We start from the raw sequence: 14,547 nt of genomic DNA, 5'->3' as shown, positions 1-14,547 counted from the left end.
TTTTTTTTTTTTTTTTTTTTTTTTTTTTTTTTTTTTTTTTTTTTTATGGCCCATGATAAGATTATTTTATTTTATTACAATAGGTAGATATGCTTTATTAGTTCAGTTCATTGAATTCTGTTACTATACATACTGGCAAAAAATAATAAATACATAGTTAAGTGTTTTATACATCAAGTTCAAATCGTGATAGTATTTTATCATCAGCTGTTTGGCATAGTATATGAAACTATTGATACATAACATAAACAATAAATTACTACTTTCTTTTTAAATACAATAAATTATACAGTTAAAACAAAAAATAGTGAAAAAGCTAATTTATTCTTTATTCAGCTATGCTGTTTTTAATTATAATTCTTAACTTATTAGGTACATTGTTGTCAAGTTACGTAATAAATAGTTTTGTGATTAGTAGGCCTAAAATATGTACCTTTTTCTTTTTTCAGAATCAATATCTATGTTCGCCTTTACAAGGAAAATATAGTAACTAAGAATGCTTTAGGTATATATATATATATATATATTATATATAATATTCGATATTTTATTATTTTACTATAACATTTTGCTGTAACTTTTATTATAGGTAACATTTTATAATTTTAACTATGTTTTATATAAGTATGATTATACAATACTATGCTTAACTTAACATCCTCAGTTTTCCTTTATTGGGTTACCCTTTCGTGGGTATAGGCCTCCTCCATCAGTACACATTTAAATCTTACATAGGTACCTACTCTTACATTCAAGTAAGGAGTATAGTAAGTATAGGATATGATTTTGATGTGAGGGTTTTGGTCTGAGACTCCCACAGCGACCACCTGGACTGGGAGCTAATGAATTGTATTTACTTTTGAATTTTTACTTTTCTTAAAATGACGTTTTGGGAGGGGCATTTTTAATTTGCGTTGGTTTTGATTATTAAAACTGTTTTCTGGAGATTCCTGCAGATTTCTTTTGTTTCTTGACTGTTGTATTCCTTCATTTAATATTATTATTTTGTTGTATTTAAGTATAGCGTTTTTTCCTTCGTTTCTTAATTTCTTTACTTTTTCATTGAGAGTTATCCTTTCTTTTAATATTTTTTGTGGATAATCATCTTTTATATAATAAGGAGTATTATTTAAAGTGTTCTTGCATTTAATTATTTGTATCTTTTTACTTACAGTGGTAAGAGACAATATTATTGGCCTTATCTTGTCGCCCTTCTTGCCTTTTCTGTGAAGAGATTCTATTTCTGAAGTATTTAACTCAACTGACATTTTTTCATTGATTAGTGTCAAAACTTCCTTCGTTAAATCATGATAATCCTTTTCCTTCTCCTCGATTCCAAAAATTACCAAATTTTTTCTTCTTATATATTTTTCTATTAGATCTATACGTTTTTCTTGTTCTTCGACTTTATTGTTTAATTCAGTATATTTTGATTCGATTTCCGAAAATTTTTGGTTTATGTTGTTGTTTATGGATTCCGTTATACTTTTTTCAAAAATGTGTAGTTCTTCTTTTTGAGTTTGCATCTCAAGCTGTATATTTTTTAGTATTTCAGTTATTTCTTCCATTTCAAATAGGTAGTACTAAAACATGCAATATTTATTTTAAAAACTCGACAGCACGTAGGTAACAAATAGCCGGCCGCGGCTAAGTTCTCTGACTATGATTACTGCTTTACCGACATGACGCCGAAAAAATCCGTTGTAAGATTTTAAGGTTATTGTAATTTTTATTGAAATTATCTGCGATAACCACTTTTATTTCTATTTTTATTTGTATTAAATTACTTCTACTTAGTTCTTGTATCTGTATTATTTTGTTTTAGGCACTAATGTGACAGTTTTGTAACACTTTGCTTATTCACTTTTGCACTGTTTTCTTTTGTTATTGTATGGTTTTCTTGTAAAAATTTTATAAAACTTTATTTCCTTTTCATTATTTCCCGTAATTTTTCACCTAATATGTCTCATATCACACTGTAACTATTTTTAATCGTACAAGTAACACAGAGATAATGTTTGCGTTGCGCACTCCAGCGCCCTCCATTACTTAACTCACGTAAATTCTCCAAACTGATTTTTACGTATATTTTAGGCAATATCCTTAAAAATATGTCGCCAATACTCCCAGACACTTCCCGCGTCGGCCGTATTGCTTTGCAGACGCTTTAAAGCTCCCAAAATAAGTAATTACTTAACTGCACGTAAATTCTGATGCTCCATTTTTATATATGTCCACCAGACAACTATTTTAAAACCTTTTACAAGAAGACAGACCGATCCAGAGGGCCAATCATCCCCTAAATTCAATTTTAATGCCTCTGTGGGTTTGAGCGCGAGGGCATCATTATCTACGCGCATGAGACTGAGTAAGACATGTATTAGGATATATTGACTTCTCTCTCACTCTCTTATAGTTTACTTATGTCAATTAATTATTAATATTTAAAAAAACAGCTAAAAATTAAAAAAAAATTGGAGAATTTACGTGAGGTAAGTAATGTATTTATGTACCTTGATTACCTGATACCTGAAAATTGGCCGTCTAAGCAAGCTAGCAGGTCTGTAGGCATGCGTTCTTAGTACATACTAACACTACTCAATCGTCCACATTTCGTTCGTCAGAAAATACGTGACGGCTGGTGTCCCTGGGATCTTTCACTATTGTAACAGAGGTTCATACTATTATTTCAATTGGCAAATGTCAAGCTGTCAAGATGGACGTTGCTTAGATACATAATTATTTATTTGAAAATAATGTTTTGGAAAACTCCGATACTTTGGATCGTAGGCGTGGAGTTTCTAATTTATAAAATATTATAATCACAGTTAAACGAGAAAACATCAATTCAATTATAATATCCAACAGTCAACCAAAGGCCACGAACAATCAACCCAAACCCAAACCATAGTCAAACTATTTTTAGGGTTCAGTAGGTATCTGTAGAAAAAAAAAAGATGTAGCCTCGACTGTTGTAGTCGCGTAGGTGTGCATGGCACCATTAAATATCGTAAATATAGGCGATGACCCACCGCGCAGCTGAGGTTCCCGCATCGTAGTCGCTTTGTCGCGCAGGTTTGGATGATGCATTAGGCGCACTTTCTTTATATTTTATCTGCTTGAACTCAGCTTATTTACTTTGACAAAATACGTTTAAAATTCATCATTATCAGGATCAACCCATCGCCGGCTCACTACTGAGCACAAGTCTCCTCTCAGAATGAGAAGCTACCACACTGGCCAAGCACGTATTGGCACACCTCACGCACCTTTGAGGGAGCATTATGGCCAACTCTTAAGCATGCAGGTTTCCTGACGGTGTTTTCCTTCACCACTTCGTTGTCTGTCTGTGTGTCATCTTTCAAGAGAATCAAAACTTATAAATTGGGTACTTCCCGTTTACGTAGAATCATGAAAGGCAGGTAGCAATATCTTATAGCCCAAGTACTCTACTCCTGTGGCCCAAGTAAACAGAAAAATCCGACAACTGAATTGTCATTACATTAAAAAAAACTTGTACGGAACTCTTCATGTGTGAGGCAGACTCGCACTTGACCGGTTTTTGAAAGTTATGTCAAATAAAAATTTTACATGCAATAACAAACAAAATGAAATACAAGCCAATTTATTCCTTATTTCATCGGGTGAAAGTCGATTTCAATTTAATCGTAGGTATATCTTGAAAAGCGAACTATTATACGACTACGTAAAATGGGTACCTTTTTAAAGCAACGACATGTTAGAAACAGATATTTCGTTTTGGTCGTGTTAAACTATGTGAGTCATTCAGATAATTCTTGATTTAGTGATGTTCGGTCAAAAATATTTCATGGAACGTATAATTAACATAACATTGAGGTTACTTTTGAAGAGATATTAGCTGCCTTATTGGATTTATATTATTATAGAAATTGGGTTTTAGAATGGCACAAATAAACGGTAATTTATGAATAAAAGTTTAAAAAGCGTGAAATAAAAATTAAATTAAAAATTTAAAAAACCCCCGACACATAAACCTCTAAAAAGTAAAAAAATAATAGGTAAGTATGTATGGGCCCTTTAAGAATAGTATAAATAGTAAAGTTTTTATCCAAGCGTTCGTTGCGTCGGGGGACCGCTAAAGACTATTCTTTCTACAACAGATGACTTTCATAGTTTATGATAGGTAGCGGTCCCCTGGCGCAACGAGCGCTTGGATAAAAACTTTACTATTTATACTATTCTTAAAGGGCCCATACATACTTACCTATTATTTTTTTACTTTTTAGAGGTTTATGTGTCGGGGGTTTTTTAAATTTTTAATTTAATTTTTATTACACTAACAGCTATACTGTTATAGACACCACCGCAGTCTTTACACCACCAAATAGAACCATAAATCACCCACTGCGCAGGTACATTTAGAGGATTTCTAACATAACACCAAACTGGTAGTTCACATAAATAAAGTACCAGGAGAGCATAGTAACATAGAAGGTACCCACTGATATTATCCAGCGAGCTAAGACGAGGTATACAGTTCGCACTATTATAGACAGTACCAAATAGAATAAATCACTCACTGCGCAGCTTCAAGGTCAAGATACCTTTCAGACAGCTGAACTGTTGTCTAAGGTTGAAATCTAAAGAGCGCACTTGGACATTGCTTAGACTTAAGTTCCAGTTAAAACGAGACAGATTTATGCCGGCGGTATAACGCTGTCTCGTTTTAACAGTGTCTTTAGTCTGAGCAAAGTCAAAGTTGGCTCTATAAATATCAGCTTAAGTGTTAATTGTATCGATTATGTATTAATTAGGTTACAATCATGCTACATTTCCTCGGGATGACATTCCTTCATGTAAATGTATATAGATCGTTTCAACGAATAGTTCCTATGGCGTTATGTTGGCTCCCCTGTCTGTCTAAGTCATTGGCACCATATTAGCATGAGAAGACGCAGATTTTGTTTATTTCCATTTGATTTTCCTGAATGAATGAAATGAATAGCAAATGAAAATAAACAAAATCTGCGTCTTCTCATGCCAATATGGTGCCAATGACTTAGATAGACAGGGGAGCCAACATAACGCCATATAAACTATTCGTTGGAACGATCTATAGTATAGTACAGTTTTTTTTTTAATCTTTATTTTAAGAGAGTATTCGCTTGGCGAATATGCCTCTCTATATAGCTACAATATAGTGCATTCTAAATCTAAATTAAAATCTAGCCAGTAGTCCTTATACATAAACGAAGGAATAGGATTGGCATCGAGAGATAGAATAGTACAGTTGCAAAATGGCGGTTTGCGCAGGTCATAGACAAGTCTAAGGCAGACACCTTCTAACTTTTCCGAGTTACGTACTAACTGTACGTTTTAAGCAATTAAATATCACTTGCTTTAACGGTGAAGGAAGACCTCGTGAGGAAACCTGCATGCCTCAGAGTTCTCCGTAATATTCTCAAAGGTGTGTGAAGTCTGCCATCTGCACTTGGCCAGCGCGGTAGACTATGGAAACCCGTGCTCTGTAGTGAGCCGGCGAGGGCTGATCCTGATGATGAGATAAGCCACACTGCAGTCATATTATATCCCTCATGTTCAGAGTTGAAATATTTTGATCGGAGCGCTCTATAATAGTGACCGGTAAAAAACTTGAGCAAACGGCGGCATAGTGGGGCAAATGTAACACAACACGGGAAATAAGGGGCAAATGTTCTACCAATCAGTCAATGGTTTTTACCCGACTGCGGGGAAACCCAAAATGAGGGTTACCCATGTATCTGACCTGTATGTATGTATGTTTACTCGTAATTACTCAAGGGCTAAGCCGATTTTGATAAATGATTTGTCATTAGATTCGTCTTGATGGCGCGAGTGGCACTGGCTACAAAGAATTAAAAAAAAAACAAAATGGCGGATTTAAAGCGCTATAATATGCGTGCTGAAAAAAAAAATTCGGAACTGAAATATACACACTCTATACCTTTGGAAATAAAATAATGGATTTTTGTGTGCGGGCCGAAAAAGATCCCCGCAGTGGGGGGGTTATTTTGAAAACTTAAAATTTTAGTTATACAACCCGCAACCTCTTCGGCTCGCCAGAGGAACCTAAAAATAGACACTGCGCCTTTGCTCAGGTTGTTTGTCGGCCATTGTATCAAAGATCAAGTGTCCATTGGCAAGTTTTGTAGCAGTTTCAATATCTGCAAGCTTTTTCATTAAGGTGGACAATAACCAAAATAACAAAAAAAAAACTATTTTTTTTTTCAAACCGCCATCCACACTGGCTCTCATCCCTTTTAAAAAGTAACATCCGCAATTTCTTGCGCGAATGTTAACACACAAGTGACACGCAAGTAACTTGCTGGAACTTCTGCAAGTTCAATTGCTAGTGGACACATGACACAACATATTAAACACACACACACACACACACAAAAATGCACAAAGCGCGACCACAACATATACTTAAAATGCGTCGCCGACAAATAATAAAATCCATACTAATATTATAAATGCGAAAGTGTGTCTGTCTGTCAGTCTGTCTGTCGTTCTGTCTGTCTGCTACCTTTTCACGGACCAACAGTGTAACCGATTCAGACGAAATTCGGTACAGGTTTAGCTTATATCCCGGGGACGGACATAGGCTACTTTTTATCCCGGAAAATCAAAGAGTTCCTACGGGATTCCTAAAGACCCATCCGCTAAACCGATATGTATGAAATTCGGTACCGAGGTAGCTTGCGTCCCTGTAATTGATATAAGCAACTTTCATCCCAGAAAATCAAACAGTTCCCACGGGATCTATAAAAAACTAAATTCACGCGGACGTTATCGCGCGCATCCTCTAGTAAAAAATACAAATAAAACAGGGTTCCGCAGGCAAAACTGATCTTTAGACGTATTGTATACGTTCGTTTCGTCTGATGAGAGGCTTGGATTCTGGCTAGTTACCACCCTACCAGCAAAGACGAACAACTAAACGATTCAGCATCCCATCTTAGACTGCATCATCACTTGCCATCAGGTGAGATTGCACGCAAGGGCTACTGCACTCCATCTTAGACTACATCATCACTTACCACCAGGTGAGATTGCAATTAAGGGATACAGCTATTAACACTCCATCTTCGTCTACATCGTCATGTATCACCAGGTGAAAATGTTATCAAGGACATTGCATCTTAGACTGCATCATCATGGTATTTCAAAACAAGATGGCGCCCTCTAAACAGCCGTTCTATTTAGCGGTCAATCTAATCATTTACGCATGTTACGTACAGCTTTCAATCTATACCACTAATTACTTTAAAACACCTCAATAAAAGATGGCGGCCTCAAAAGAGCCGTTCTGTTTGACGGCCATTGGAATTACTTACGAATGTTACATGGAGCTTTCAGTCTCTGGCACAAATTACTTCAAGACGCTAGATAAAAGATGGCGGCCCTCCAAACAGCGGTTATGTTTGGCGACTATTTTAAGAACAGACGTAAACTGAACGTTTAAATTATAAGTGAAGTCAAGTTATAAGTACATACTTGAATAAAAAGGTAAAGTAAATGGTAGTTGCGGTCGCGCATTGTGTTTGTATCAGCCACAGAATTCAGAATAACTATAGAAATGGTAATGAAGCGTCAACGCGCAGAACACTAGTGAAAACGAGTTTCTTGCTGGTTCTTCTCGGTAGGAACGGCATTACGAACCAGTGGTAAATTATTTTGACGATTCAAAAGCATTTGTAAGAGTTTACTTGAATATAAATATACTCTATTCTTAAAAAGCGGTCAAGTGCAAGTGGGACTCGCACACGAAGGATTCCGTACGATTGTATAGTGAATTTTTTTATACATATGTATTACTAGAGGATGCCCGCGGCTTCGCCCGCGTGGTTTTCGGTTTTTTTAAATCCCGTAGGAACTCTTGAATTTTCCGGGATAAAAAATAACCTATGTCCTTCCCCGGGATATGTCCTAAGTCTGTACCAAATTTCTTTAAAATCGGTTCAGTGGTTGGGCCGTGAAAACGTAGCAGAAGACAGACAGACAGAAAGATAGACAGACAGACACACTTTCGCATTTATGATATTAGTAAGGATAATCAGTTTTTAATACTATAGTTTTATGTTAATAATATTAGGTCAATATGTAGGACCCATTTTGATTGCATAACCAGGATTTTAAGATATGATCGTAGATAAAATTATTTTAGTGGTAAAATTTTGATAACTACAAGAGTTACGAAGTAACTGCGTTGTCTTCATATCTTGGAATGCATAGAATGAGTTGTTAAAAACCTTTGACACGATGTACCGGTACTAAAGATAGTACACACCATTTCTATTACGTTATTTTAAATTCCGCGGCTTAAATTATAAACATCACTTACTGCATGAAGCCTCGGGCGCGGGAACACTAGCTTCATCCACCGGCTCCACCTGCGAACGATGTAACGATATGATCACACTAATATTACAAAGGCGAAAGTTTGTGTGTATGTATGTTTGTTACTCTTTCACGCAAAAACTGCTAGACGGATTTGGCTGTTTAGAATAGAGATAGATAATATCCTGGATTACACATAGGCTACTTTTTATCCCGGGAAATCAAAGAGTTTCCATGGAATTTAAAAAAAACCTGAATCCACGCGGACGAAGTCGCGGGCATCAGCTAGTATTACATACAGAGGTTCGACGAAGCCGTCTATCTATACTCTATCCACGGAAAGAAGTTAGTATAGAGGTCTCTGTTACGTAATTCCATACAAATGACAGAGACGGAACTTGGTGGGTTAAGTATTTTGAGTCATCAACCAACTTTACCTCACGATATTTTCCTTCACCGTTAAAGCCAATGGTATTTAAATGCTTAAAAGCCATAGGAAAAGTAAGTACCACATAGTATGCCGATGTCTTAAGTTCTTAAGTCTTAACCATTAGGGTTATGATAACTCAGGAATGTTCAATAAAATAAAGTAGTCATATTATGTAGCACATTTAATCCAATCAAAACACACACGCAACATTATACTAACATATTATACAACATTATATAACTTATAAGTTCTGCGTGTGTATCTGTGTATCTGTCTGTGGCATCGTAGCTCCTAAACAAATGAACCGATTTTAATTTGGTTTTTATTGTTTGAAAGGTGTTCGAAAGTTCTTAAATCTTAGCTATAATCGAAGAAAATCGGTTCAGCCGTTTGAAAGTTATCAGCTCTTTTCCAGTTTTCTTATAGAGGTTTTTGTGTTGAGGTTTTCTAAATTTTGAGTTATTCTATCTAGCACATTACAATACGGGACACTAATATGGCACATTCTGTCACACTAAACCCTATCCACGGAGAGAAGTTAGCATAGGATTCTCTGTTACGTAATCCCATCAATAAATTAAGTATGTCTGTCCTTTGCTTATTACATTGGTTAGAACAGTAGTGAATACTCTAAAATTTAAAAACATTAATTAATTTGTAAAAAATTAATATAATATTGATTTGCGTTATTCAAACATCACGCATCTCTCTCTTGCGTATGTCCCGCCCTTAAATAAGGCGGATTCACACCAATTGCGTACACGTGACACGTGCGTAGTGACACGCGTAAACCCCTAACACACCGGGTTACGCATACGTCCACGCTTTACGCAAGCGGTGTGCCATATTTCATACAGCTCCATACATTACAACGCAATGGTACACGCTACGTCTACGCTTACGCAGCCTGTGTGAACGAGCTATAAATGTTGTATGCAACAGCAGTCAAAATTAGATTATGAATGGGATGAATCAGGTTTTGTTTCATAAGGATTGTGCATATTCTCGATTTCCATTGCCTTTTTGAGTATTTCGGACCGAAAAACCAATTTCTGGTGATTTGTAAACGCCTTAGTAATCGGTAATAGAGACATGAAGAAAGTTAGGTCATCGTTTTGAAAAAGTTTCGTGTGTTCCCTGAACATAGTGAGCATTTCTTTTTCAAAATCCGTGCCTGCTTGTTTTCGTTTCCTTTGACCCTTCTTCAGACGTTTGTTTGGATGATTTTCTGTAAAAACTCTTTGTGATGCTGTGTCGTCATTCAAAGTGCTTTTTGGCGGGAGTGAATCCTGATTTGATATATTTTGTGTATCATTTGACGTTTGTGTATCAATTGACGGTCCAGGTGTATCATACATGGCCAATGTATCTCGTTTTGAAGTACTGGCTCTATGATTTGACATACTAGAATCACGATTTGACGTATCAAGATTTTGCGTTGTTTTATCACGTTTTGACGTTGACGTATCACGTTTTGGCGTTGATGTATCACGTTTTGACGTTGACGTATCACGTTTTGGCGTTGATGTATCACGTTTTGGCGTTGATGTATCACGTTTTGACGTTGACGTGTCACGTTTCGGCGTTGATGTATCACAATTTGACGTTGAACCACGATTTGCCGTTTGTGTATAACGATTTGATGTTCCCTGTACTTCATGATTGGATTTGCTGGGTGCATCTATATTGCTTGCGGTTGGAATAGCTTGGTGATTGTCACAGCTGTCGTCTTGAGCCAAGTGCTTCTTATCAAGGAACCTCATGTCGTCGAAGTACACGTACACCTTCTTCCTGCCACTTTCTGATGAGGAGTTGTTCTTGATTATGTTCCTGCAGCGGATGTAAGCATCTCGTGCCGTTTTCCATCGCTGTTGCACCATTTTCTCTGAAAAGATACAATAGAATAGAATTTTCCTTCCATTCAAATCAAGGTTTATACCTTTTATTGTACAAACAGACACAATATTAAGATCTAACTAATAACTAAGCCACCGCTGTCCATCCGTCTGTCTGTCAGTGGGCTGTGTCTCGTGAACTGTAAGTAGTAGAGTTGAAATTTTTACAGAATGTGTATTTTTATTTTCGCTACAACAATAAATAATAAAAAACTTCAAAATAGCTGCCCTGAAAATAAAAATAAATTGATTTCTTGTACGATGGTACCCTTCGTGTGCGAGTCCAACTCACACTTTTTAGTTGTATACAGAAGATAGACTACTACTAAATAATGCATCTTAATTTAGGCTTATTTGTTTTTTGCATTCCATCTTATGGTTATTCGTGGTGGTACTATAACATTGCAAAAAGAATATTGTATTGTATTGTACTTTTTCACTAACTTGTAACATAATGATAAGCTTCATGTACCACTCACCAATGTCCTTCTGGCGATGCTCCTCCTCATCAGCATACCCCGGGAACAGCTCCTCGAACACTTCCACCCACAGGCGCGCCCGCGCGTCGCGGTCCTTGTACAGCGCATCCGACAGGTCCCACAGCGCCGGGCGCCGCCGCACCTCCTCGATAACTCGCTCCGTCTCCACGTGCAGGTGGACGTGGCGGCGGCGTGAGCTCTACAAGTACAGTACTACCACTTTTATAAGTCACACCGATGTACAGACAAAGGCCGTAAATCGTTTAGCACCTTCAATACGAGACCGATAAAAGACGGCGCCCTCTATACAGCCGTTCTGTTTGGCGGCCCTTACGAGTGATGGCCGAGTTTCTTGCTGGTTATTCTCGGTAGGACAGGCATTCCGAACCAGTGGTAATTATTTTAACGATTCAAAAGCTTCACTCAAAGATTCAAGTTTACATGAATAATAATATACTCTATTATTTACTATTCTAATGATCATATTCCCGTGGCACGGTTATGCACTTGCGTTAGGTGTGTGTGAAATGTTTATAGAAAAAGGTCATAAGTGCGGCAGGTTTTTGATACACATAGTTTTGCGAATTCTACTGCTACTCGAATTCTGAGGCTGACTGTACCTGTGCAGAAATTTTATTTTGGCGCCAAAATGCCTCGGCCAATCATAGCGCGCGTCCGTCCGCTATTGGTAATTGCCTACGCGCCATGTTTTGTACGCGCGAGTTACGAGCGAGATAGCACGAGTCTTTGCTGTTCTTGTGTTTAAAATCTTAACATGAAGCAATAAAGTCTATATTTGATTGGTGTACATTCGGTTTTTGTCAGCATTAGTTTGTAAGTGGTAGTACTGTAGTCTGTACTATGCGTTCCAATGTAAAGACCATCAACAAATATAAGGCTTACGTACAAAATCAGCAGACTAATAGAAAAATCTCAAAAATATTATCATTACATTTCAAATATGAAATGCATAGTAAAAACGCTGCCCGATCCAGAAGAGTTACACCCGTATTCACAAACGTTACTATGAGGTCTCATAGTGCGCTTGAATGCACAGTGTCGGTTCCACCAATCAGATGACTGTATCACGTCAATTTACAATGATCTGATTGGTGGAACCTACACTATGCGTTCGAGCGCACTGTGAGACCTCATAGTAACGTTGTGAATACGGCCGTAAGTCTTCATAACTAGTTTTTCTTTAATAAAACTTCGTTAACATATAGCTCAGTGTGAGAGCATGTTGTTGCAATCAACATTTATGGGCGGAACATGCTCAAGAGTGAGATGGACAACGAATTAAAAGTATCCCTTTTTCGTTTGATATGTTAGCTTTTCATTGCCATTTCACCTGGTGGTAAGTGGGTTCTTTCAAACCAGACAAACAAGACAGTATTATGCCGTTGGCATAAATCTGTCTCGTTTTAATTGAAACTTAAGTCTAAGCAAAGTCAAAGTGCACTCTATAGACCTGAGTAACTGCATAGTTGATTGAAAAAGCACTCACCTTAATCTCTACGTATCCCGAAGACTCCCCCTGCTCCAGCATCTCTTGTTGACTCCGTATCTGACTGATCTCTTTACTCAACGTCAGTTCAGTTTTGATAGGCATCACAGTTTGGTCATATTCATCTTCTAGGTGTAGGCTGGAGTTTGACAACTCTTCCTTAGGCACAATAAACTCTTTGCTGTCTTCACAGTCGTCTTCGTAAGTTATTTCTACATTCTCTATGATCTCCTCTTTGGGTACTATGAGGCCTGTGTTGAGGCTTGGCTGCTTGGTCGTGTCCTCCATCTTGAAGGTTTTTAGTTCACATGGGTCACTTGTTACACTTGGTAGTTCTGTAAGATAAAACAAACACACAGTTAATCACACTATAATATTATAAAGCTGAAAGTTTGTATATGTGTGTGTGTGTATGTTTGTTACTCCTTCACGCAAAAACCACTGGACGGATTTGGCTGAAATTCAGGATGGAGATAGATAATATCCTGGATTAGCACATAGGCTACTTTTTATCCCGGAAAACCAAAGAGCTCCCACGGGATTTCTAAAAACCTAAATCCAAGCAGACGAAGTCGCAGGCGTCAGCTAGTTATTTATATCATTATTAGCATCTGATGACTGAATGAAGTCGCAGGCTTGAAGCATAGTATATAGTACACAACAGCTCGAGATAGCAATCAGGATGTGAGGTGGGGGGATGCCCACATTAGAATGAGGCCTGTGTGGGTGGGGGGGGGGTGTCCCCACCCCGATTGCCACGTCATCTTGTCGCGTTACGCGTACTATACACGGGCACTACTATAATAATTATCAATTATTGTTTATGTAGAGGCATCATTATTCGACCAATAACAGCATTAAAAAAAATCGCACGAAGCTTTAAGTCAAAGAGTATACAGTGCGCTCCCGGTAATCCGGCCCCTGTCTAGTCCCGCACCCCCTGTAATCCGACATGTCTATTATTATTGAATTTACTAAATTTGACATACATAGTGAAGTATGATTTGTACTTTAGAGTATGTATGACATATGGAATCTTATTATTGGATTTGTAATTTGTCGTAAAAAATTCCGGACTATAGGGGGTCTAAGGCAGTACTCTATAATCCGACAAATTCGATAGTCCGACATTGTCCTGCAAAATGTTTGTCGGATTACCGGGGGTCCACTGTAGTAATACACAGCAGAAGCAGAAGACACGCTACACTAGCGCAGGATCTGCTAACGACATCAGCTTTTCTTCGATCCGCCCGATGCCGCCATATCTGTCTATCTGTATCTTTTCAGTCCAAGGTATACAAAAATGCGTTGCGGCCTCTTGAGACCTAAGCTTCCCAAGTCTTAATGTAAAACTGGTATCCGGTGATCCCAAACAAACAAATTGTATTGCAAATTATTTACCTTTTAGTAAAAAAGTTTACGAATCACTAACTAACACGTTTAATATAACTTGAACACATTGGATAGAACACAAAAATTATTTTTTACACAAAGTTGCACCTTCTCTGTCTTCCAATAATTTCTTATCAGTAATGAAGGCTCAATAAAATCAAAATTCACTATTATTTATACAGCACAGGGCTCAAGTAAAATAATATTCATTTCACCAGAAAAAAAAAGCACTTTACATCACAATCATCTTTTTTTGCTGACTGCTTTCAAGTGTCAAGTGTGAAGTGTCAGTTGATATTTTGCAAACAGCCTGTGTGACCATCGTGAATAAATAAATCTACCAATGATCTGCCATCATCATCAAATATTACAGTATTATCGTGAATTCATGATCTCTTGATCTCTAACACCACGTAAGTCATTCTTAACCGACTTCTTTAGGTTAGGTAGTGGAGGTTAGGTAGTGGTTTTGATGACATT

The 14,547-nt window shown here is 37.3% G+C and overlaps 2 protein-coding genes across 6 annotated transcripts in view; both read right to left on the bottom strand.

Moving 5' to 3' along the window:
• Positions 1–14,325, bottom strand: part of LOC123879495 (gastrula zinc finger protein XlCGF57.1-like) — a 30,855-nt gene extending 16,530 nt beyond the window's left edge. For 4 of the 5 annotated variants that reach the window (XM_045927226.1, XM_045927231.1, XM_045927230.1 and 1 more), the window contains exons 1-3: positions 14,077–14,325; positions 12,676–13,010; positions 8,369–8,417 (exon numbers count right to left, since the gene is read on the bottom strand). In XM_045927226.1, coding sequence (XP_045783182.1) covers positions 8,369–8,417; positions 12,676–12,963 — 337 coding nt within the window. In that variant the 5' untranslated portion in view covers positions 12,964–13,010; positions 14,077–14,325. Of the gene's footprint in view, positions 1–8,368; positions 8,418–9,139; positions 10,680–11,168; positions 11,368–12,675; positions 13,011–14,076 lie in introns of those variants that run through there. The other variant, XM_045927227.1, reaches the window with a different exon arrangement.
• Positions 88–2,038, bottom strand: LOC123879521 (putative neugrin-like protein DDB_G0288135). Its single transcript, XM_045927278.1, has one exon. The coding sequence runs from the start codon at positions 1,566–1,568 to the stop codon at positions 840–842; it is 729 nt and encodes a 242-aa protein (XP_045783234.1). The 5' UTR covers positions 1,569–2,038; the 3' UTR covers positions 88–839.
• Positions 14,326–14,547: the final 222 nt, after the last annotated feature.

Source organism: Maniola jurtina, chromosome 28 (genome assembly GCF_905333055.1).
Source record: "Maniola jurtina chromosome 28, ilManJurt1.1, whole genome shotgun sequence".
Lineage (NCBI taxonomy): Eukaryota > Metazoa > Arthropoda > Insecta > Lepidoptera > Nymphalidae > Maniola > Maniola jurtina.
The sequence above is the reverse complement of the archived record's forward strand: the minus strand, read 5'-3'. Positions and strand labels throughout refer to the sequence as shown.